General features: G+C 37.0%; 1 protein-coding gene across 1 annotated transcript in view; it reads right to left on the reverse strand.

Annotated features, from left to right (window-relative positions):
* Positions 1-22759, reverse strand: part of Tex11 (testis expressed 11) — a 289052-nt gene that overhangs the window by 222537 nt on the left and 43756 nt on the right. Inside the window, exon 8 of the mRNA XM_021719909.3 lies at positions 19523-19603. Coding sequence (XP_021575584.3) covers positions 19523-19603 — 81 coding nt within the window. The remainder of the gene's footprint in view (positions 1-19522; positions 19604-22759) is intronic.

Here is a 22759-nt window from a genome sequence, read left to right on the forward strand (position 1 = left end):
AGAATAACTTTGAAGTTGCATTAACAATCTTTTTAAGAGGTAATAACTTTCTCCCCCATAAATTTAGGAGTTTGCCCCTAAATGTGTTTGCCTTCCTTAGCAGCTAACACAATTAAAAGAAAAAGTGTCAGAATAGATCATAAAATAAGAGCCAACTATATGTTCTCTATAAGACATGCACTTTAAATGTGAAGACACATATAAATTAAAGAAATAGAAAAAATACACCATATTAATGCTAAGCAAAAGAGAGCAGAAATAACTATTAATTTCAGACAAAGGGGACTTCAGAACAAGGAATGCTACAAGAGATAAAGGGGGGGAGTCATTATCTAACAATAAAGGGATCAATCCTCCAAGAAGACATAATAATCCTTAACGTTTCAGGAACTAACCAGAGTGTCAAAATCTGTGAGGCAAAAACTACAAAGAAAAATAGATGAATACACAATTATACTGGGAAATTTCAACATCATTTTATGAGATATGGACAGATTTAGCAGGAAGAATATCAGAAAGAACATACTTGAACTCAACAATACCATCAATATGCAGGATATAATAGACACCAATAGACTATTTCATCCAAAAATGGCAGAACACACATTATTCTTAAGCTCACATGGAATAGTCAAGAAGATAGATCACATTCTGGGCCACAAAATACATCTTAAGAAATAAAAATCATGCAATGACTATTGTCAGATCAAATGGAATTAAAGAAGAAATCAATAACAGAAAGATAGCTTGAAAATTATAATTTAGAGAATGAATAATACATTTCTAAATGATATGCAGATCAAAGAAGAAATATGAAGAACAATTAAAATATTTTATTCTAAATGAAAATAAAAACAAAACTTACCAAAATTTGTGGAATACTGGGAAAGCAGTGATTAGAGGGAAAATTATAGCATAGAATGACTGTATTTAAAAAATAAAAAGGATCTAAAATCAATCATTTAAACTTCTACCTTAGGAAAATAGAAAAAGAAGAGAAAAATAAATATAAATAATCAGAAAAACACAAATGTGAAAAATTCGAGTAGAAATCAATGAAGGGGGAGACAGGAAATTAATGAAAATTTATCAAACCAAAAGTTTATTCTTTGAAATGATCAATAAAATTGATAATATGCTAGTAAGGCTAAGAAAAAAAGAGAAGACCCAAATTACTAATATCCAGAAAAGAGAGATGGGAGCTGGGCGCAGTGGTACATGCCTGTAATCCCAGCAGTTTGGGAGGTTAAGGCAGGAGGATCAAGAGTTCAAAGCCACCCTTAGCAAAAGCGAGGAACTAAGCAACTCAGTGAGACCCTGTCTCTAATAAAATACAAAATAGGTCTGGGGTTGTGGCTCAGTGGTCAAGTGCCCCTGAATTCAACCCCTGGTATTCCAAAAAAAATATGGGACATCACTAAAGATCTTATGGGCATAAAAAAATAATGATAGACGAAAATTATGAACAACTCTAAGCCCACAAGTTTGATAAAAATAAATACATAAAATATTTAGGTTATATGGTGCTGATGATCAAACCCAGTGCCTCACACATGCTAGGCAAGAACTCTACAACACTGACCTACAACCCCAGCCCAATAACCTAAATATTTGACTAAATCCAACACCACTTAAAACAACACTTTCAAGCTGGGGCTATAGCTCAGTGATAGAGCACCTGCCTTGCACATGTGAGGCCCTGGATTTGATCCTCAGCACCACGTAAAAATGAATAAATGAAAATATTGTGTCCATCTACAACTAAATAAATATTTTAAAAATAAAAATAAAATAACACTTTCAACAAAATAGTAAAAGAAGTGAACTTCCTCAACTTGATAAACAAAAATATACAAAACATCTACATCTAACATCATATACAACAGTGTGAAAACTAAGGTCAAGAACAAGGCAAAGATGGAACCTATCACCATTGCTTTTCAATACCATATGGAAAATCCTACATAATGAAGTTAAGACAAAAAAAGGGGAGTGGAATGAACCCAAAATAATTTTCCTATGTACTTACATGAATACACCATAGCAAATTCAACCATCATGTACATCCATAGAAATGAGGTCCTAACTAGAATAAGGTATATTCCATGCTTGTACAATTACACCAAAATAAATTCTACTGTCCATATAACTAAAAAGATCCAATAAAAATGCAAAGAAAGGAGAGCTGTGGCAAGAACATTTTAGGGAAAAAATGGCCCCCTGTTATGTGGGAGTGCCCGTCTCCATATACACTTCTTAGAAATTACTTGAGGGGGGCTGGGGATGTGGCTCAAGTGGTAGCACGCTAGTCTGGCATGCGTGCGGCCCAGGTTCGATCCTCAGCACCACATATAAACAAAGATGTTGTGTCCACCGAAAACTAAAAAACAAATATTAAAAAAAATAAATTATTTGAGAAATTTTTCTCCATGATGTTTTATTTTCCTTTCTGCCTTAATTGTATATGGCTGAATATGAAAACTATTGTTCTAAAGTTGATAATATTTTTTTATTTTTTCTTCCACAAAAAAAGAATACAAAGTATACAGATTGGGAAGAAGTAAAGCTATTTGCAGAAGACATTACAGTCCATGTAGAAAATGGAAAATGTCTGGGAAAAAATAGAAATAATAAGCAATTATAGTAAGGCTATAGTATAAAAGGTTAATATACAAAAGTCAAACACTTTTTAATATGCCAGTAATGAACAAGTGGAATTTGAATTTATAAACATAATACTGAAAAAAAAAACCCTACAACACTAGGCTGGGGCTGTAGCTCAGTCGTAGAGCACTTCATCAGCATGCACAAGGTTTGGGATTTGATCCCAAGTATGACAAAACAATACAAAAAGCACAAAACCACTTATGTTATCATCCAGAAAACTAAGTGCTTGGGAATAAATCTAACAAAATATATATAAGATGTACATAAAGAAAAATACAAAACTCTGATGAATACAATCAAAGAATTAAATAAATGGAGAAATACTCCATGCTCATAGACAGGATGAATAAATAATGTTGAGAAGGGGCTGAGATTGTGGCTCAGAGATAGAGCACTCCCCTAGCATGGGCAGGACCCAGGTTTGATCCTCAGCACCACATAAAAATAAAGGCATTGTGTTGTGTCCATCTACACCTAAAAAATAAATATTATTTTTAAAAAATAATGTTGAGAAGTCAATTCTTCCCAACTTCATCTGCAGATTCAATGCCATCCCAACCAAAATCTCTGAAGTTTATAAAGAGAGGAAAAAGATGCAGAACAGCCCATAGATTATTAAAGGACAAGGACACAGTTTGAGGACTGATACAATCTGACTCAAGATTTATTATAAAGCAGATCTGAGGGCATTAGTGCATGCCTGTACTCCCAGAAATTGGGTAGGTTGAGTTAGGAGGACCTCAAGCTCCAGACCTGTTGAGAGCCACAGCCCAAGGGGCCCCAGCAAACTTCCAGCTGCCAGCTGATGATTGGCTCACAGCGGCACCAGCAAACTTCTAGCTGCCAGCTGATTGGCTCCTCTGCGGTGATGCTCATTGGGCTGTTTCCCTGCCCTTTCAGACCACGGAGCTGCTCATTGGGGGACTTTTTTGGCTCCGCCCACGTGACCCAGCCAATCGGCCTTAAGAGCAGGAGGAGTGGGGGGGGGGATTGAGAGGCTTGTGGGAAGCCAGTGGTGGCAGTTGGGCTCTGAGGGAATTCCTGAAGAGCTCATGTGGTGTGGGTGTGGGTGTGTTCTAAAAATAAAGTTCGTTTCTGCTTGATAAGTGGCTTGTGAATTGTGCCCAGCCAGACTGCAGCACAGATCAGCCTCAGAAATTTAGCAAGCTCTCCTCTCAAAATAAAACTAAAAAGGGTGGGGATTGTGGCTCAGCAGCAGAGCATTCACCTAGCATGTGTGGGACCCTGGGTTTGATCCTCAGTACCACATGAAAATAAGAAAATAAAATAAAGTTATTGTGTCTAACTACAACTAAAAAATAAATATTAAAAGAAAAACTAAAAAAGGGATAGGGAAGTAACTCAGTGGTAAAGTGCCCCTGGGTTCAATCCCTAGAATTGCGAAGAAGAAGAAGAAAGAAGAAGAAGAAGAAGAAAGAAGAAGAAGAAAGAAGAAGAAGAAGAAGAAGAAGAAGAAGAAGAAGAAGAAGAAGAAGAAGAAGAAGAAGAAGAAAGAAGGAAGAAGGAAGAAGGAAGAAGGAAGAAGGAAGAAGGAAGAAGGAAGAAGGAAGAAGGAAGAAGGAAGAAGGAAGAAGGAAGAAAGAAGAAAGAAGAAAGAAGAAGAAAAAGAATATGAAAACAGAAGCAACAGACTGGGAGAAAATATACAAAGATCTCTTAAAATTTAACAATGAGAAAATGAAAAAGCTGAACAAGATGTAATGGTGCATGCCTTTAATCCCAGTGACTCAGGAGACTGAGGCTGTGAGGCAGGAGGATTACAAGTTCAAGTCCAGCCTCAGAAATTGAGTAAGACCCCAGCTCAAAACAAAAAATAAGTGCTAGGGATCACTCTACATCATGTACAACCAGAGGAATGAGAAGTTTTACTCCATTTGTGCACAACATGTCAAAATGCATTCTGCTGTCATGCATAACTAATTAGAACAAATAAAAAATAAAATAAAGGAGTCAAGATTAAATAAAAGTAATAAATTTTATTGCTTCATCAAAGAAAAAAATAAAATATTTATCCTTTTGGAGGAAAAAAAAAAGTGCTGGGGATATGGCTCAGTAGTAGAGCACCCCTGATTGAATTCAAATAACACACACACACACACACACACACTGATCAAAAAATTGGCCCAAAGTTTTGACTTTTTAAAAGAGGTCTCTGTTCTCTAGTAATTTTATACTCTGAAAGAGCTAGCAACAGAGCTAGGTGTGGTGATGCACACCTGTAATCCCAGCGGCTCAGGAGGCTGAGGCAGGAGGATCACACGTTCAAAGCCAGCCTCAACAAAAGCGAGGTGCTAAGCTAACCCAGTGAGACCCTGTCTCTAAATAAAATACAAAATAGGGCTGGGGATGTGGCTCAGTGGTAGAGTTCCCCTAAGTTCGATCCCCAGTACTCATCCTCCCATATATATATATATATATATATATATATATATATATATATATATTATATATAATAAATAAAGCTGCTTTGAACATCATGTATAAATCTTTGTACATGATGTTCAAAGCAGCTTTATTTATAACAGATAAAAAATAGCTAAGAACTGGAAACAAACAAACCTGGATGTCCATCAACAGGTGAATGGATAAACAGTGATCTATCCATAAAAAATTCATAGATAAACTACTGATTCATATTTAGCCATAAAGAAGAATAAAATTATGTCATTTGCTGGTAAAAGAATGGAACTAGAGTCTGTAATGCTAAGTGAAATAAGTCAATCCCCCAAAACCAAAGGCCTAAAGTTCTCACTAATATGCAGATGCTAATTCACAAAGGGAGGGGGAGTGGAGGTTCACTGGATTGGACAGGGAGCAATGGAGGGAATGGAGGGGATAGAAATGGGAAAGACAGTACAATGAATCAGACATAACTTTCCCATGTTCATATATGAATACACGACCAGTGTAACTCCATATTGTGTATAACCACAAAAATAGGAAATTATACTCCATGCATGTATAATATGTCAAAATACATTCTACTGTCATATATAACTAAAAAGAACAACAAAAAACTATTAATACATTAAAATACATGTATGAATCTCAGAATTGTCCTAAGTGCAAGAATCCAGACCAAGAAAGCATTTACCATATGATTCCATTTATATAAAATTTCTAGAAAAGGCAAATCATTCTATAATGAAAGGAAACAAATTAGTGATTGTCTGGATATGAAGAACAGAGAAGTGAGAAGAAAGAGAAAGAAAAAATGGGAGAAAGCTACGGAAAAGTTCATAAATTTCATTGTAATGACAGCTTCATGAGAATTTGCATGTCAAAATTCACTAAATTATACAAGTGTATATGATTTACTATACCTTGATAAAACAGTTTTTTTTTTTTGGTCTGGGGATTGAAACCAAGGGCTACACCCACTGAGCTACATCCCCAGCCCTTTTTTTGTATTTTATTTAGAGACAGGGTCTCACTGAGTCGCTTAGAGCCTCACTAAACAGCTGCTGTGAAGTAAATTATTTGTACATTTGATAAAATTAGAATATGCATTGTAGATCAATGTACTCATTAATGTTAAATTTCCTGAACTTGATGACTATATTTCATTTATAAAGGAGAATATCCTATTCTTAAGAAATACAACCTGGCCAGGCATGGTGGCAGATACCTGTAACCACAGCTACTCAGGAAGCTAAGGAAGGAGGATTGCAAGTTCAAGCCCAGCCCCAGCAATTTAGTAAAACTCTCAGTAACTTAGCAAGACCCTGTCTCAACGTAAACAATAAAAAAAGGACTGAGGTTATGGCTCAGCGGTGGAATGCTTGCCTAGCACACATGAGGCACTGAGTCCAATCCTCAGCACCACATAAAAATGAAATAAAGATATTGTCCACCTACAACTAAAAAAATTAAATATAAAAAAATAAACAGGGAGCTGGGCATGGTAGCACACATCTGTAATCCCAGCGGCTCTAGAAGCTCAGCTCTAGAAGCTGAGGCAGGAGGACTGCAGGTTCAAAGCCAGCCTCAGCAACTTAGTGAGGCCCTAAGTAACTCAGTGAGACCTTGTCTCTAAATAAAATATTTAAAAAAAGGCTGGGGATAGGGGATAGGGTTCTGGCTCAGCAGTAGAGCACTTGCCTAGCATGTGTGAGGCACTGGTTCAATTCTCAGCACCACATATAAACAAATAAAGGTCCATCAACAACTAATATTTTTTTTAAAAAAAAGGACCGGGGATATGGCTCAGTGGTTAAGCACCCCTGGGTTCAATCCCCTGTACCAAAAATAAAACAAAATAAAAAATATAAAAGGATTCATCCCTGGGATGCAAGGCTGGTTCAATATACGGAAATCAATAAATGTTATTCACCACATCAATACACTTAAAAATAAGAACCATATGATCATCTCGATAGATGCAGAAAAAGCATTCGACAAAGTACAGCATCCCTTTATGTTCAAAACTCTAGAAAAACTAGGGATAACAGGAACATACCTCAATATTGTAAAAGCAATCTATGCCAAGCCTCAGGCTAGCATCATTCTGAATGGAGAAAAATTGAAGGCATTCCCTCTAAAATCTGGAACAAGACAGGGATGCCCTCTCTCACCACTTCTGTTCAACATAGTTCTCGAAACACTGGCCAGAGCAATTAGACAGACGAAAGAAATTAAAGGCATAAAAATAGGAAAAGAAGAACTTAAATTATCACTATTTGCGGACCACATGATTCTATACCTAGAAGACCCAAAAGGGTCTACAAAGAAACTACTAGAACTAATAAATGAATTCAGCAAAGTGGCAGGATATAAAATCAACACACATAAATCAAAGGCATTCCTGTATATCAGCGACAAATCCTCTGAAATGGAAATGAGGACAACCACTCCATTGACAATATCCTCAAAAAAAATAAAATACTTGGGAATCAACCTAACAAAAGAGGTGAAAGATTTATACAATGAAAACTACAGAACCCTAAAGAGAGAAGTAGAAGAAGATCTTAGAAGATGGAAAAATATACCCTGTTCATGGATAGGCAGAACTAACATCATCAAAATGGCGATATTACCAAAAGTTCTCTATAGGTTTAATGCAATGCCAATCAAAATCCCAATGGCATTTCTTGTAGAAATAGATAAAGCAATCATGAAATTCATCTGGAAAAATAAAAGACCCAGAATAGCAAAAACCACTCTAAGCAGGAAGTATGAATCAGGAGGTATAGCGATACCAGATTTCAAACTATACTACAGAGCAATAGTAACAAAAACAGCATGGTACTGGTACCAAAACAGGCGGGTGGACCAATGGTACAGAATAGAGGACACAGAAACCAATCCACAAAACTACAACTATCTTATATTTGATAAAGGGGCTAAAAGCATGAAATGGAGGAAGGATAGCATCTTCAACAAATGGTGCTGGGAAAACTGGAAATCCATATGCAACAAAATGAAACTGAATCCCTTTCTCTCGCCATGCACAAAAGTTAACTCAAAATGGATCAAGGACCTTGATATCAAATCAGAGACATGGTGTCTGATAGAAGAAAAAGTTGGCTACGATCTACATACTGTGGGGTCGGGCTCCAAATTCCTCAATAGGACACCCATAGCACAAGAGTTAATAACTAGAATCAACAAGTGGGACTTACTCAAACTAAAAAGTTTTTTCTCAGCAAGAGAAACAATAAGAGAGGTAAATAGGGAGCCTACATCCTGGGAAGAAATCTTTACTCCTCACACTTCAGATAGAGCCCTAATATCCAGAGTATACAAAGAACTCAAAAAATTAAACAATAAGATAACAAATAACCCAATCAACAAATGGGCCAAAGACCTGAACAGACACTTCTCAGAGGAGGACATACAATCAATCAACAAGCACATGAAAAAATGCTCACCATCTCTAGCAGTCAGAGAAATGAAAATCAAAACCACCCTAAGATACCATCTCACTCCAGTAAGATTGGCAGCCATTATGAAGTCAAACAACAACAAGTGCTGGCGAGGATGTGGGGAAAAGGGTACACTTGTACATTGCTGCTGGGACTACAAATTGGTGCAGCCAATTTGGAAAGCAGTATGGAGATTTCTTGGAAAGCTGGGAATGGAACCACCTTTTGACCCAGCTATTCCCCTTCTCGGTCTATTCCCTAAAGACCTAAAAAGAGCATGCTACAGGGACACTGCTACATCGATGTTCATAGCAGCACAATTCACAATATCAAGACTGTGGAACCAACCTAGATGCCCTTCAATAGACAAATGGATAAAAAAAAATGTGACATTTATACACAATAGAGTATTACTCTGCATTAAAAAATGACAAAATCAGAATTTGCAGGGAAATGGATGGCATTAGAGCAGATTATGCTAAGTGAAGCTAGCCAATCCCTAAAAAACAAATGCCAAATGTTTTCTTTGATATAAGGAGAGTAACTAAGAACAGAATTAGGAGGAAGAGCATGAGAAGAAGATTAACATTAAACAGGGTTGAGAGGTGGGAGGGAAAAGGAAAGAGAAGGGAAACTGCATGGAAATGGAAGGAGACCCTCATGGTTATACAAAATTACATACAAGAGGAAGTTAGGGGAAAGAGGACAAAAAACAAGGGGGAGAAATGAATTACAGTAGATGGGGTAGAGAGAGAAGATGGGAGGGGAGGGGATGGGGGGATAGTAGAGTATAGGAAAGGCAGCAGAATACAACAGACACTAGTATAGCAATATGTAAAACAGTAGATGTGTAACCGATGTGATGCTGCAATCTGTATACGGGATAAAAATGGGAGTTCATAACCCACTTGAATCAAAGTGTGAAATATGATATGTCAAGAACTATGTAATGTTTTGAACAACCAACAATAAAAATTAAAGAAAAAAATAAAAAGAGAGAGAGAGAGAGAAAAATACACCCTAACTGATTAAGCAGTAAAAGTCCATGATGCATGTATCCTCCTTTCAAAATGTTCATAAAATTAATGAAATTATGATATATTAGTGGTACATGCTTGTAATCCCAGTGATTTGGGAGGCTGAGGCAGGAGGATTGCAAGCTTAAAGCGAGCCTCAGCAAATTAGAGGCCCTGTCCCCAAAAAGAATAAAAATAAAAAGGGCTAAGGATGTGACTGTCATTAAGCACCCCTGGGTTACACCCCATATACATATATATAAAACATTTTATATATGATATATTAAAAATGATAGTTAGGTGTGTTGGTATATCCCTATAATCCAGTGACTTCAGGATGCTGAGCAGGAAGATTCCAAGTTCAGGAAGGCTGTCAGCAATTTAGCAAGACTCAATTCAGCAAGACCCTGTCTAAAAATTAAAAGGACTTGGGATATACCTCAGTGGTAAACCATCTAGGGGTACAATTCGTAGTATCCTCCAAATAGTACATTATCCTAGTCTAGTCAGATTATCTTCTCTGTGATCAAAACACTTGACAAGAACAACTAAGAAGCCAGGTGCAGTGGTGCATACCTGTAATCCCAGAGGTCAGGGAGGCTGAGGCTGGAGGATTGCAAATTCAAAGCTGCCCTCTGCAATACAGGGAGGCCCTAAGTAAATTAGCAAGACCCTGTCTCTAAATAAAATATATAGAGGGCTTGGGATGTGGCTCAGTGGTTGAGCACCTCTGTATTCAATCCCTAGTACCAAAAGAAAAAAAAAAAGAACAACTGAGAAAGTTTATTTTGGGTCCACAGTTTCAGAGACTCTATCCATGTTTGGCCAATGCCATTACTCCAAAAGTGAGACAGAAGTTCATAGAAGAAGGCCATGGTGGAGGAAAGCTTCTCAGATCATGGCAGCCAAGAAGGAGGGGGGAGGAGGGAGGGAGGGAGGGAGGGAGGGGGGGGAGAGAGAGAGAGGGAGAGAGAGAGAGAGAGAGAGAGAGAGAGAGAGAGAGAGAGAGAGGAGAGATATGAAGGTGCAACAAACAGAAGAAAAACACCAAAGACATGCTCCCAATGATCTACTTCCTCTAGCCATGCCCCACCTGCCAACAGTTACCACACAGTCCTTTCAAATTATTAACCCATTAAATGAATTAATCTACTGATTAAGAAACAGTTTAAAAAAAAAAAGAAACAGTTTTCACAATCTAATCACTTCACCTCCGAACACTGTTCAATTCCCTAACATGAGCTTTTTTGAGGGGACTACCTTATATCCAAATCACAATATACATGAAAATCTCAATTCATTCAGAAGAAGCATTTGACAAAATCCAACAATCATGCATGATTAAAAAGTCAAGTGAAAAGCTGGGCATGGTGGCACATGCCTTCAATCACAGCAACTTCAGAGGCTGAGGCAGGATGATCCCGAGTTCAAAGCCAGCTTCAGCCATTTAGCAAGACCCTGTCTCAAAATTTAAAAAATAAATGTAAAGGATTTGGATGTGGCTCAGTGGTGAAGTACCCCAAGTTTCAATTCCCAATACCAAAAAAAAGTCAAACTAAGAATACACAAAAATTTCCTCAATATAATAAAGACCATAAAACTCATAGCTAGCATTTATACTCAATGGTGAACAAGTGAAAATTTTTCATCTATAATCAATGACTTACTACTTCAACATGGTTCTGGAAGTTCTACTTGAAGCCATGAGCTAAGAAACTTAAATGAAAGTCAACCAAAGGGTCATTAGGGATGGAAATGTCCCTGATGCTTCCAAGAGAAGCCACATATGGTCAGCAAGACTCTTACCCATCCCGGTGGGTGGCACACTAGTAGAGGAAAACTAAAGGAGCCAAGGGGCTTCACACAGGTCCCCAAGAGTGATCTCTGAGGAATCTCAGCTGACTCAAGAGTTGTAGGAACAAGGTCCATTTTGACCAACTTGGTATTAAATACTGGCAGGAAGAAGTTAGCCAAAGCACAGTCCTACATGGACATTTAAAAGGAGGAAAAAAAATATTTTTAAATGTGTACTTGTGTCAGCTATACAAAAAGTAAGTAAAGCTGGAGGCTATAAAGGAAGGGTTCTTGTGTGGGTATGCCTAATAATAATGATCACAAAGGGCTCTAGAGTCCCAAGTTTGTCCTGAGTTAATTGAACCTGATCTCATAGACTTTCAAATCTTCCTAAACTCCTACATTGATAAACTTGGTCTGTTTTTCACTGATATGATTATGAGTTACTGTCTTCATGGTTTCCAGAGACTGGCTGAATTACTAATTGCTTTTGTGCTCCTTGTTTACAAGAAAGTAATGCTTTGCTGTCTAGTTTATTGTTGCCTTTGCATGATCTCTGCCCTATGTCTACCTTGTCCAGTCACTGCCACTGTGGACCTCTGGACTGCTCTGATGCTAAATACCCTTAACTGTCTTTGCCTCACCTGATAGAGAACAAAAACTTTGGGTTACTTCCCCCAACTTTGCCCTCTTTCAGCAGGAAGCAGCTTGGAGATGTTGTAACCCATTTTTTCCATAGAAATGGAATATAGAAATTGACAGCAGGAAAATGTAACAATGGTTCACTTTATGCTTTGAATATAGCCCTTGCTGCTCTGCCACTGCAACTTATTTTTTAAATGGACATGTTTCTTTCTCTTCCTCTCTCCCTGCTCCTCCCTAATTTCACCCTCTCCCTAATCTCAGGAGAAACAGCATTACCTTTCTTCCCCATTTTAGGCAGATTTATTTGTCTTTGAGTACACACCCACCATAGAAATGAAGTAATCCAGACTTTGGGGATGGCATCAGAAATGACTAACACTCAAATTAACAAGTGAATTACAACTCCCACAGAGAACACAACCTTGCTGATGGGCAGAACCATAGCCTTTGGAATCGTCTCCTGTGTTTCTCCTTTGCTGGCAAAGCAATAAAGCTTTTTTTTCCCTTTTCTCAAAAAAAAAAAAAATGTCAACCAAAGTAGAAAGGAGGAAGTAAAATTATCTCCTTTAGGAGGTGATATGACCTTATATGTAGAATACTCAAAAGAACTCATGCAAAAAATAAAAGTTAGAATATTCTAAGTGAATTCAGTAAAGTTACAGGACTCAAAATTAACACACAGGGGCTGGTGGTATAGCTCAGTTGGTAGAGTGTTTGTCTAGCATGCATAAGGCCCTGTGCTCAATTCCCTAGCACTACATTAAAAAAAGAAAAACTAACTAACATACAAAAATCAGTTGTAATTCTATACAATAGTATTGGACAATCCAAAAGAAAAATTAAGAAAACAATTCCATTTACATCATCATTGAAGGAACAAGAAATGAGTGAGGAAGAAATGAAAGACAGAGACCAGGCAGAGATAAACAAGAGAGTTTATTTGACAGAGCTGACAAATAAAGACCATCTCTCCATAGGAGAGAGAGGCAAAACAGGCTTGGGTTCTGGGACTTTTTGGGGAGAGGCTCAGGAATCAGAGCTGGGCGGGTCCTAATGTGGGTGGTTAAGGGTTGGGTTGGGTTGGTTTGAGGGAGTGGTGAGCCTTTCTCAAGAAAGGCCCTTGGGCAGAAAGCGAAACTTTTTCCTTAAAATGGGTTGTCTCTTAAGATGGCCATCCAGATGCTAAGCAAGGATCTTATAATCATAAAGAAGAATAACATATTTAGGAATAAATTTAATCATGGAAGTACAGATTTGCACACTGAAAATTGGAAAACATTGCTATAACAGAGGTTCACTTGATGTTTTGAGTATATCACTTGTGGCTTTGAAACTTACAGGGTTTTTTTGTTTGTTTGTTTGTTTGTTTGTTTTCTTTTTCCCAACTTTCTTCTCCCTGATCATCTTTTTCTTAACCTTGTCCTTCCTCATTCTCTACTCCCTGATCTTTTCCCTAACCTTTTCTCTGATCTTTTCCCTAACCTTCTCCTCCCTGATCTTCTCCTTCCTGATCTCTCCTCCCTAATCTCATTTTTTGAATAACCTCTATGAAAGCCCCCTTTTCCTGTTGATAGGCAAAATCACAGCCTTTGGGACAGGAATCCCCAGTGTTTCTCCTTTGCTAGAAAAGGAATAAACCTTATTTTTCCTTTTTCTCAAAACCATGTCCTCGTTATTGGATTGGCATCAGGAACAAGGACAAAGCTTTTGGCAACATTGCTAAAAGAAATTAAAGACCTAAATAAAGATATGTACGGATTTAATGCAAACTCTATAAATATTCCAATAGCTTTTACAGAATTGGAAGAAATCATCCTAAAATACATATGTAATTTCAAGGGACTCACAATAGCCAAAATTAACTTTGAAAAGGACAATAGTGGAAGTCTCATGTTTCTCTTTCAAAAGTGCAGTGCTACAAAGCAACAAAACAAAACAGTGCGGGATTGATAGGAGGAGGGACATATAAACCAAAATAGTAGAAATAAGAGTGTTAGTATTTAGTAATGAGCAGTGGAATGCAAACCAATAACATGGAAGGGTCATGGGTTTTCTTTAAATTGCTTTTAAGGCAAATAAATAATCAAGTTACATATAGAAAAATAGGTTCACAAAACCTGAGAATAAACAAAGAGAAACAAAGTGAGCCAATTAAGAAATGGATCAAGAAAGAAAGATCAATAGGGTTAACTCCTGACAGGGTCTATTGAGGTCACTGTTAAGATTTATGGCCATAAGTTTCTAAATGTATTTCAGAAGAGAAATTTCTTTAGTAGTGCAGACACACCAAGGTAAAGTTTGTCTGGCCACTGACCCAAACCCAATACCCACATTAACATAGTATCTTCAACAAATGGTGCTGGGAAAACTGGAAATCCATATGCAACAAAATGAATCTGAATCCCCTTCTCTCGCCATGTACAAAAGTTAACTCAAAATGGATCAAGGACCTTGATATCAAATCAGAGACTATGCATCTGATAGAAGAAAAAGTTGGCTCCGATCTACATATTGTGGGGTCGGGCTCCAAATTCCTTAATAGGACACCCATAGCACAAGAGTTAATAACAAGAATCAACAAATGGGACTTACTTAAACTAAAAAGTTTTTCTCAGCAAGAAAAACAATAAGAGAGGTAAATAGGGAGCCTACATCATGGGAACAAATCTTTACTCCTCACACTTCAGATAGAGCCCTATTATCCAGAGTATACAAAGAACTCAAAAAATTAAACAATAAGAAAACAAATAACCCAATCAACAAATGGGCCAAAGACCTGAACAGACACTTCTCAGAGGAGGACATACAATCAATCAACAAGCACATGAAAAAATGCTCACCATCTCTAGCAGTCAGAGAAATGCAAATCAAAACCACCCTAAAATACCATCTCATTCCAGTAAGATTGGCAGTCATTATGAAGTCAAACAACAACAAGTGCTGGCGAGGATGTGGAGAAAAGGGTACACTTGTACATTGTTGGTGGGACTGCGAATTGGTGCAGCCAATTTGGAAAGCAGTATGGAGATTCCTGGGAAAGCTGGGAATGGAACCACCATTTGACCCAGCTATTGCCCTTCTCCGACTATTCCCTGAAGACCTTAAAAGAGCGTACTACAGGGATACTGCCACATCGATGTTCATAGCAGCACAATTCACAAGAGCTAGACTGTGGAACCAACCCAGATGCCCTTCAATAGATGAATGGATAAAAAAATGTGGCATTTATACACCATGGAGTATTACGCAGCACTAAAAAATGACAAAATCATGGAATTTGCAGGGAAATGGATGGCACTAGAGCAGATCATGCTAAGTGAAGCTAGCCAATCCCTAAAAAACAAATACCAAATGTCTTCTTTGATATAATGAGAGCAACTAAGAACATAGCAGGGAGGAAGAGAAGGAGGAAAAGATTAACATTAAATAGAGACATGAGATGGGAGGGAAAGGGAGAGAAAAGGGAAATTGCATGGAAATGGAAGGAGACCCTCAATGTTACATAAAATTACATATAAGAGGTTGTGAGGGGAATGGGGAAAAAAAAACAAGGAGAGAAATGAATTACAGTAGATGGGGTAGAGAGAGAAGATGGGAGGGGAGGGGAGGGGGGATAGTAGAGGATAGGAAAGGTAGCAGAATACAACAGTTACTAATATGGCATTATGTAAAAATGTGGATGTGTAACCAATGTGATTCTGCAATCTTTGTAATGTTTTGAACAACCAATAAAATAAAATAAAAATAAATTATTTTTAAAAGATTAGGGCTGATGGATGTAACTCAGTTATAGAGCATTTGCCTAGTATGTATGTGCAAGGTCCTGGGTTGGATCAATAGCACTGAAAAAAGTAAAAAAAAATAAAATGATAGTAGCCAGACATGGTGACACATACCTATAATCCCAACTACTCAGGAGGCTAAAGCAGGAAGATTGAAAAGTTTAAGGTTAGCCTGGGCAACATAACAAGACCCTATCTAAAAATAAAATTTTTATTTTTTTAATTGTTAAAAAAAAACAACATAGGATTAACTTCTAGATAATGTCCCCCTGAATAGCATAGCCATCATGACTGTCAAAAACTCTCCCACCCAACATGAAGGAAGAGTTGAACATCTAATTGGCAAAGAGTGTACAAGGTGGAACCCAGCTTTCAAGGTACCCATAAAACAGCAATAAATTTGAAAACAGCACTGTTTCCTTTGTTGTTCTACACTTGGAGACAGCCTATTCTCTTCTCCATTGAGAGTGCTTTCTGCTTGAACCTTACTACACTTTCACTCACAATAAAATTTTCTTGCTTGGCTTTTCATGTCTGATGTTAAATCTTCTTTCATTGCAACCACAAGAACTGAGATTTGGAGCTACCGCTCCTCACTCTTCTGTGACAAGAACACGAAAATAAATCCTCATATATATGGTCAAATAATTTTTGACAAGGGTATGAAAACCATTCAGTGCAAAATAAACAAGTTTTGTTTTTGTTGTTTCATGTGGTATGGGTGGGTTGGACCAGGGCCTAGTACATGTTAGGAAAGCATACTACCCCTGAGCATACTCCCAAAAATTTTATTTATTTTTTTGTTGGGTACCCATGATAGAATACAAGGGGGCTTCACCACTGAGCCATTATTTATTTATTTTTAAATTTTGAGACAGAGTCTCACTAAGTTGCTTAGGATGGGCTTGAACTGGCAATCTTGTCTCAGCCTCAGCAGTCTCTGCGATTACAGGCATGCATCACCAACACCAGGCCATCCCCAAATCGTTTTTTATCCAGGGTCTGGATAAGTTGCCAGACTGGCCTTGAATTTGTGATCCTCCTGCCTCAGCCTTCCAAGTAATTGAGATTTTAGGTGTGTGTCACCAGACCTGGCAGAACAGTCTTTTTTAAAAAATATGTTTTGGTTGTAGATGGACACAATACCTTTATTTATTTATCTTTATGTGATGCTGAGGATCAAACCCTGGGCTTCACCCATGCTAGATGAATGCTCTACCACTGAGCCACAACCCCAGCCCCTGGAACAGTCTTTTTAATAAATGGGACAAGTTGGATATCCACATGCTAAAGAATGAGGTTGTACCCTTACCTTATACCATACAAAAAATTAACTCAAAATGCATCTAAGGCCTGAATTTAAAAGCTAAAGTTATAAAATCCTGAGAGGAAAACAGAAAAATCTTCATAGCTTTGGATTTGGCAATGGTTTCTTAAACATGACAAGATAAACTGAACCTAATCAAAATTAGATACTTGTGGATCAAAGGACCTTATTAAGAGTGAGAAGACAATTCACAAAATGGGAGAAAATATTTGCAAATCATATAAGGATTTAATAACCAGAATATATAAAGAATTCTTGCCAGCATGGTGGTACATAACTGTAATCACAGCAGCTTGGGAAGCTGAGGCAGGAGGATCACAAGTTCAAAGTCAGTCTCAGCAATTTAGAGAGGACTAAGTAATTTAGTGCAACCCTGTCTCAAAATAATATTTTTTAAAAACTGCGGCCTGGGGATGTGGCTCAGTGTTTAAGTACCCCTGGGTTCATTCCCCAGCACCAAAACAACAAAAACAAAAACAAAAAACAAACTCTTACAACTCAATAATCAAAAGATAAACAGCCCAATTAAAAATGACCTTACTTATGGGCCTGGGGATATAGCTCAGTTGGTAGAGTGCTTGCCTCACATGTACAAGGCCCTGGGTTCAATTCCCAGCAACAAAAAAAAAATACACATAACTAAAAACTGATCTTACTTATATGTGGAATCTGACAAAGCTGAACTTGAAGAACCTGACTGCAGAATGGTGGTTGCCAGGGGTTAGGGGTATGGGGGTGAGGGAAAGATGTTGGTCAAAGGGTACAAAGTTTCAGATATTTAGTATAAATAAACTCTAGAGATCTATTGTATAGCACATAACTATAGTTAATAATAACTTATACTTCAAAATTGCAAAGAAAGTGGATCTGAAATGTTTCTCCATGAAAAATGATAATTAAGTGACGTGATGAGTATGCACATTAACTTGACTGTGGTAATCTTTTCCCACTGTATACATGTATCAAAATATCACATTGGAATGGGGATGTAGCTCACTGGTAAAGAGTTAGCCTAGCCCCCGAAAAAATGTTTGCATAACATATATGAGGCCCTGAATTCAAACCCTAGTGCTGCAAAAACTAGCATTATGCATTATAAATATATACAATTTTTTCAATTATACCTCAATAAAGTTGGAAAAATGGGAGAAAGAATATAGGTGGTGAAAGTGAAATGAGATATTAGATTTCCAAAATATCAATGTCACCCCATAAAATCCTTACTAATAACCAAGGGAAAATGCTCAAGGTTATGGTACAAACACCTGGAAGTTCACAGTGCAAAAACCTGGAAGACACCATTTTAATCAAGAGATCAAAATGAGCACAACCCATAATAGGATAAACCAATTCTTTATGCCACCAAATAGGAAGGTATGAAGAGAACATATAATTTCTCATGTGATTAGCTGGCATCAAATTCATAACCTATTCCAATAATAAGGAAACTGAATACACTCAAATTAAGTCAAATTCTATAAACTCTCAAGGTCATGAATGTCAAGGCAAGAATGAAGCAATATTCTAGATTAAAGAAGACTAGAGACATTTACTCCTACACTGAATCCATTTTTATATAGGTCATTACTAGAAAACTTGAATCTAGAGTCTCTGGCAAAGGATATACAGGAGTTCTTTGTACTACTCTTCTGAGTTTTCTGTAAATATGAAATTGTTTTCAAATATTTTAAAGCCTGGAAAAATGCCTAGAACATAATAGGCAACATATAAGTATTTACTGAATTATGTTCTACATTATAAAGCAGAATTTTGGGGAAAAAACAATCTCACAAGTAGGTACAACTTATGGAACCCTGGAAATATTCTCCTTGATATCCAACTATATCTCTGTGAATGCCCACTGTAAGAGTAAAAACTGAAGTAAACATAAACACTGAACAAAACAAAAAAACAAAAAACAAAGAAAGAATGGAAAAGGGAGATAAAGAAGCAAAGCAAAAATGCTATAAATTTAGAAATTTTGATGAGAACCAATCCAGGAAACAAATTTTATCCTATCAAATCTCTCATACCTCCAAATCTCAGTATAGAAAAAATAATATGGCAGTGACCTAATTAACTGCTTTCAACCCTGTCAGTAGTAAAATAGACTCATTTTTTCTTTCTTTCATTGTGTAGCATGAAATATGGAAGAAATAGTTTCAAGATGATTTGGCAATAAAAGGAAAAGCAAAGAAATCTTAAGAAATAACCCATATCACTTTTTCAAATGCCCTTTCTGATAAAGACAAAGGAAGCAAAATATTTCAAATATCAGCTAAGTCAGTGGAACTGATCTCAAAATAGAATCTCCAAAAGGTTTCATGCAGTAGTAATGATTCTTCCTGGAAATTGAAAGAGCACATTTTCAAACTCTTGGAAAATAAATGCAGAAATTTCACTCACCATTTTGGGAAGCCTCATCAACATATCTTTACAACGCAATGCACATGTAGATGCTCTTTGAAAATCCCCTTGAGCAACTGCCTGAGAAAGAGAATGTCAGTAATTGGTTAAAATGAAATGACAAGGAGTTTGTCTCTAAGTCAGTTTTATCATATTTTTACTACTATTATAAAGTCTTACTGTGTTTTCTAATCTTTTCCACAATGCTAGTTGGTCTAACTAAATATAAAAGCCAGCTCAAAATATAGAGGAATAAGTGATAAGAACCTTTAGTAACAATGTAGATAATGAATGAATGGCAGTCACTTTTTCTGTAAATGCAAAAACTTGTGTACTACCTTATGTTATCATATTATGATATAATGCCATGTCTAACAAAATGATGCTATTAAATAGCTCTTTTATTTATCTCCACATTAGAGGAATTAAACAGCAGTCTTTTGTCCTAAAACAAGCTCACAATAACCTTAAAGTCTGAACTGCTGGGAATATCTACTATCAAAGTGAGTTTATGGTAATGCCACCTTGAAGCCAAAAAGTCATTCTGCTTTCTTTCTTCCTTTCTCTCTGTTGTCATTCATTCAATTTATTCAATTATTTTGGTAGTGAGGATTGAACCCAGGGATACTTTAACACTTAGCTACATCACTAGATCTCTCTTTTTTTTTTTTTTTTTTTTGAGACAGAGTCTCACTAAATTGCTTAGGGCCTCTCTGACTTACTAAGGCTGGCCTCAAATTTGTGATCCTCTGCCTCAGCCTCCCAAGCATCAGACTCTGCCATTTATTAGCTGTTAACTTTCCTAGCTTCTGTTTCCTCACTTAAAAAATAAGGAGACCATACTAGATTATCTCTACGGCTCCTTTCAGCTCTACCAATCTATGACTGAAAACCTTCAAATGAACAAAAAGATCAATCATGAATTGTTTAAGCACTTGTAGAAGAGGGCTGTTTCAGCCATTTGTGAATTTAGCTGACAAAATATTTTTTAAAAACATGGACACATACAAGAAAATAATTTTATAAAGTACTTTCCAAGGAGGGAAAATCCCTCCATTTGCTATTTTCTTTCCTTTTCTTTATATGGTGTCAAATATTCTCATGCTTTGAATAAGAAAGGGATTGATGGGCTGGGGTGTAACTCTGTGGTTGAGTGATTGCCTAGCATGCTGGAGGTCCTGAAATTGATCCCTAGTACAACCAAAAAGAAATGGATTTAGTAGAGAAGAAAAGATAAAGATTCTAAAATGTTGGAGCTGTGAGTGCAGCTCAGAGATAAAGAGCCCACTTAGCATGTGCATGCCCAGCACAAGGAAAAAAAAAAAGGAAATGCCAATTCCTTTTTAGTTTTCTCCTCAATCAATCTGATGAAAATTAACCTTGACATGTTGCTAAGTAGATACCTTCCTCTAAAGGTTTAATTCTAGATCTTATTAAAAAGGAAAACAAATTGCTAACAAAAGAGCCTCTAAAGCCAAACTTCTATCTATAGATATTACAAAATAATATCCCCATCCACACAATAAATATCCAACAAATACTTGCTAATGGAGTCATGATTCAAGGCACACAAAATCTTATTATTAAAAAGAAATGCTGAGTGACAAATGCCATATCAGAGGATTTTTTTTCTGTTCTTATATTAAGCAATCTGAGACTTCAGTGCTCAAAAAAACCCACAAAATGTTTATGGTTACTCAGATTTTATTCTAGAGAAATCAAAGCTCTAAGAATACAAGTTATTTTGGAAAAATTGTTCATCTTCTTGAAGCCAAAATTCAGTATTTCAAGCCCAAAGCATAGAGAACTCAAACAAAAGAATCCCTAAAGAAGAGGCGGGGCTGCAGGTGTAGCTCAGTAATAGAACACTTACTTAGTGTGGCAAGGCCCCAGCATGACAACAACGAAGAAAAAGAAGAAGCATGATGCAATACTGTAGCAACCTTTGATGAACATCTGAAAACCACAAGCCCTGGTTTCACCACTTAGAGACTGTGAGCCATTAGATCAGGTATGATGCCCTAACTATACTGATGTAATGAAAGAATGTGGATTTTGGATTCGCAGTTTTTCCATTTCTTTGCTCAGTCACAACTTCCTTAAGTCAAAATTTCCCTTCTGTCTTTCCTTCCTCCCTCCCACCCTCCCTCCCCCACTTCCTTCTCTACTTCCTTCTCTCTCTTTCTCTCTTTTTTTAGACAGCATCTTGCTAACTTGCTAACCCAGGGCCTTGCACATGCTAGGCAAACGCTCTGCCACTGAGCTATATCCCCAGCTCTGAAACAAAAACTTACAACCACACAAAAACCTGCACACAAATGTCTCTGTCAACTTTATTTGCAATAGTTAAAAATTGGAAAACCCCAAATTCCTTCAATGGTGAATGGTCAAACTGTGGTATATCCATACTGTAGGATTCTACTTGGCAATAAAACAGGACATACTATTGATATACAGAAACAAAACTTGGATGGATCTCAAAGAAATTATGCTGAGCGAAAAGAGCCAATATCCAAAGGTATACATATTGTATAATTCCATTTTCTTAACATTCTCAAAATGACAAAACTATAGAGATGGAGAATAGGTTATTGGTTCCCTGGGGTTAGGGATGGGGATATTTGTGGTGATGAAATTGTTCTGTATCTTGATTGGGGGTGTGTGGTTAATATGAATATATACATGTCATAAAATTGTACAGAACTACAAACACACAAAATTTAATGAATGTAAAACTGGGGAAACTTGAATAAGGTTTGTGTATTGTACCCACGTCTATTTCCTAGTTTTATATTGCATTAAATATACACACAAAATGTTTCCATTGGGGAAAAACCGGGTGAAGATTACACCAGATTTCTCTTTACTATTTTTGCAGCTTCCTGTGAGTCTATAATTCTTTCAAAATAAAGTTTTAAAAACCACATTTGTTAATATCACCACCAATTCCATGAGAAAAAGTCTAAGTACTGGAGGATTTTTTGTTTTTGTTTTTTGGTTTTTTTTTTTTTTCAACAAGTCAACATAGTCTATTACTTTTACACAGACTATTTCAAGGAGTTTAAACAAATAGTTGGTGGGGGAGTGACAGGTGTCCTTCACATCCAGGATCTCCTAAGGAGCCAGAACTCCAGCTGTGACTTCCCCCAGACCAGGACAGGGGAGGGAACATTAGCCCGCCAATCTCCAGCACCTGTTCTCCACATGCACGTGCAGAGGAAGCCAGCAGCTCGCACA

Source organism: Ictidomys tridecemlineatus, chromosome X (assembly GCF_052094955.1).
Source record: "Ictidomys tridecemlineatus isolate mIctTri1 chromosome X, mIctTri1.hap1, whole genome shotgun sequence".
Taxonomy (NCBI): domain Eukaryota; kingdom Metazoa; phylum Chordata; class Mammalia; order Rodentia; family Sciuridae; genus Ictidomys; species Ictidomys tridecemlineatus.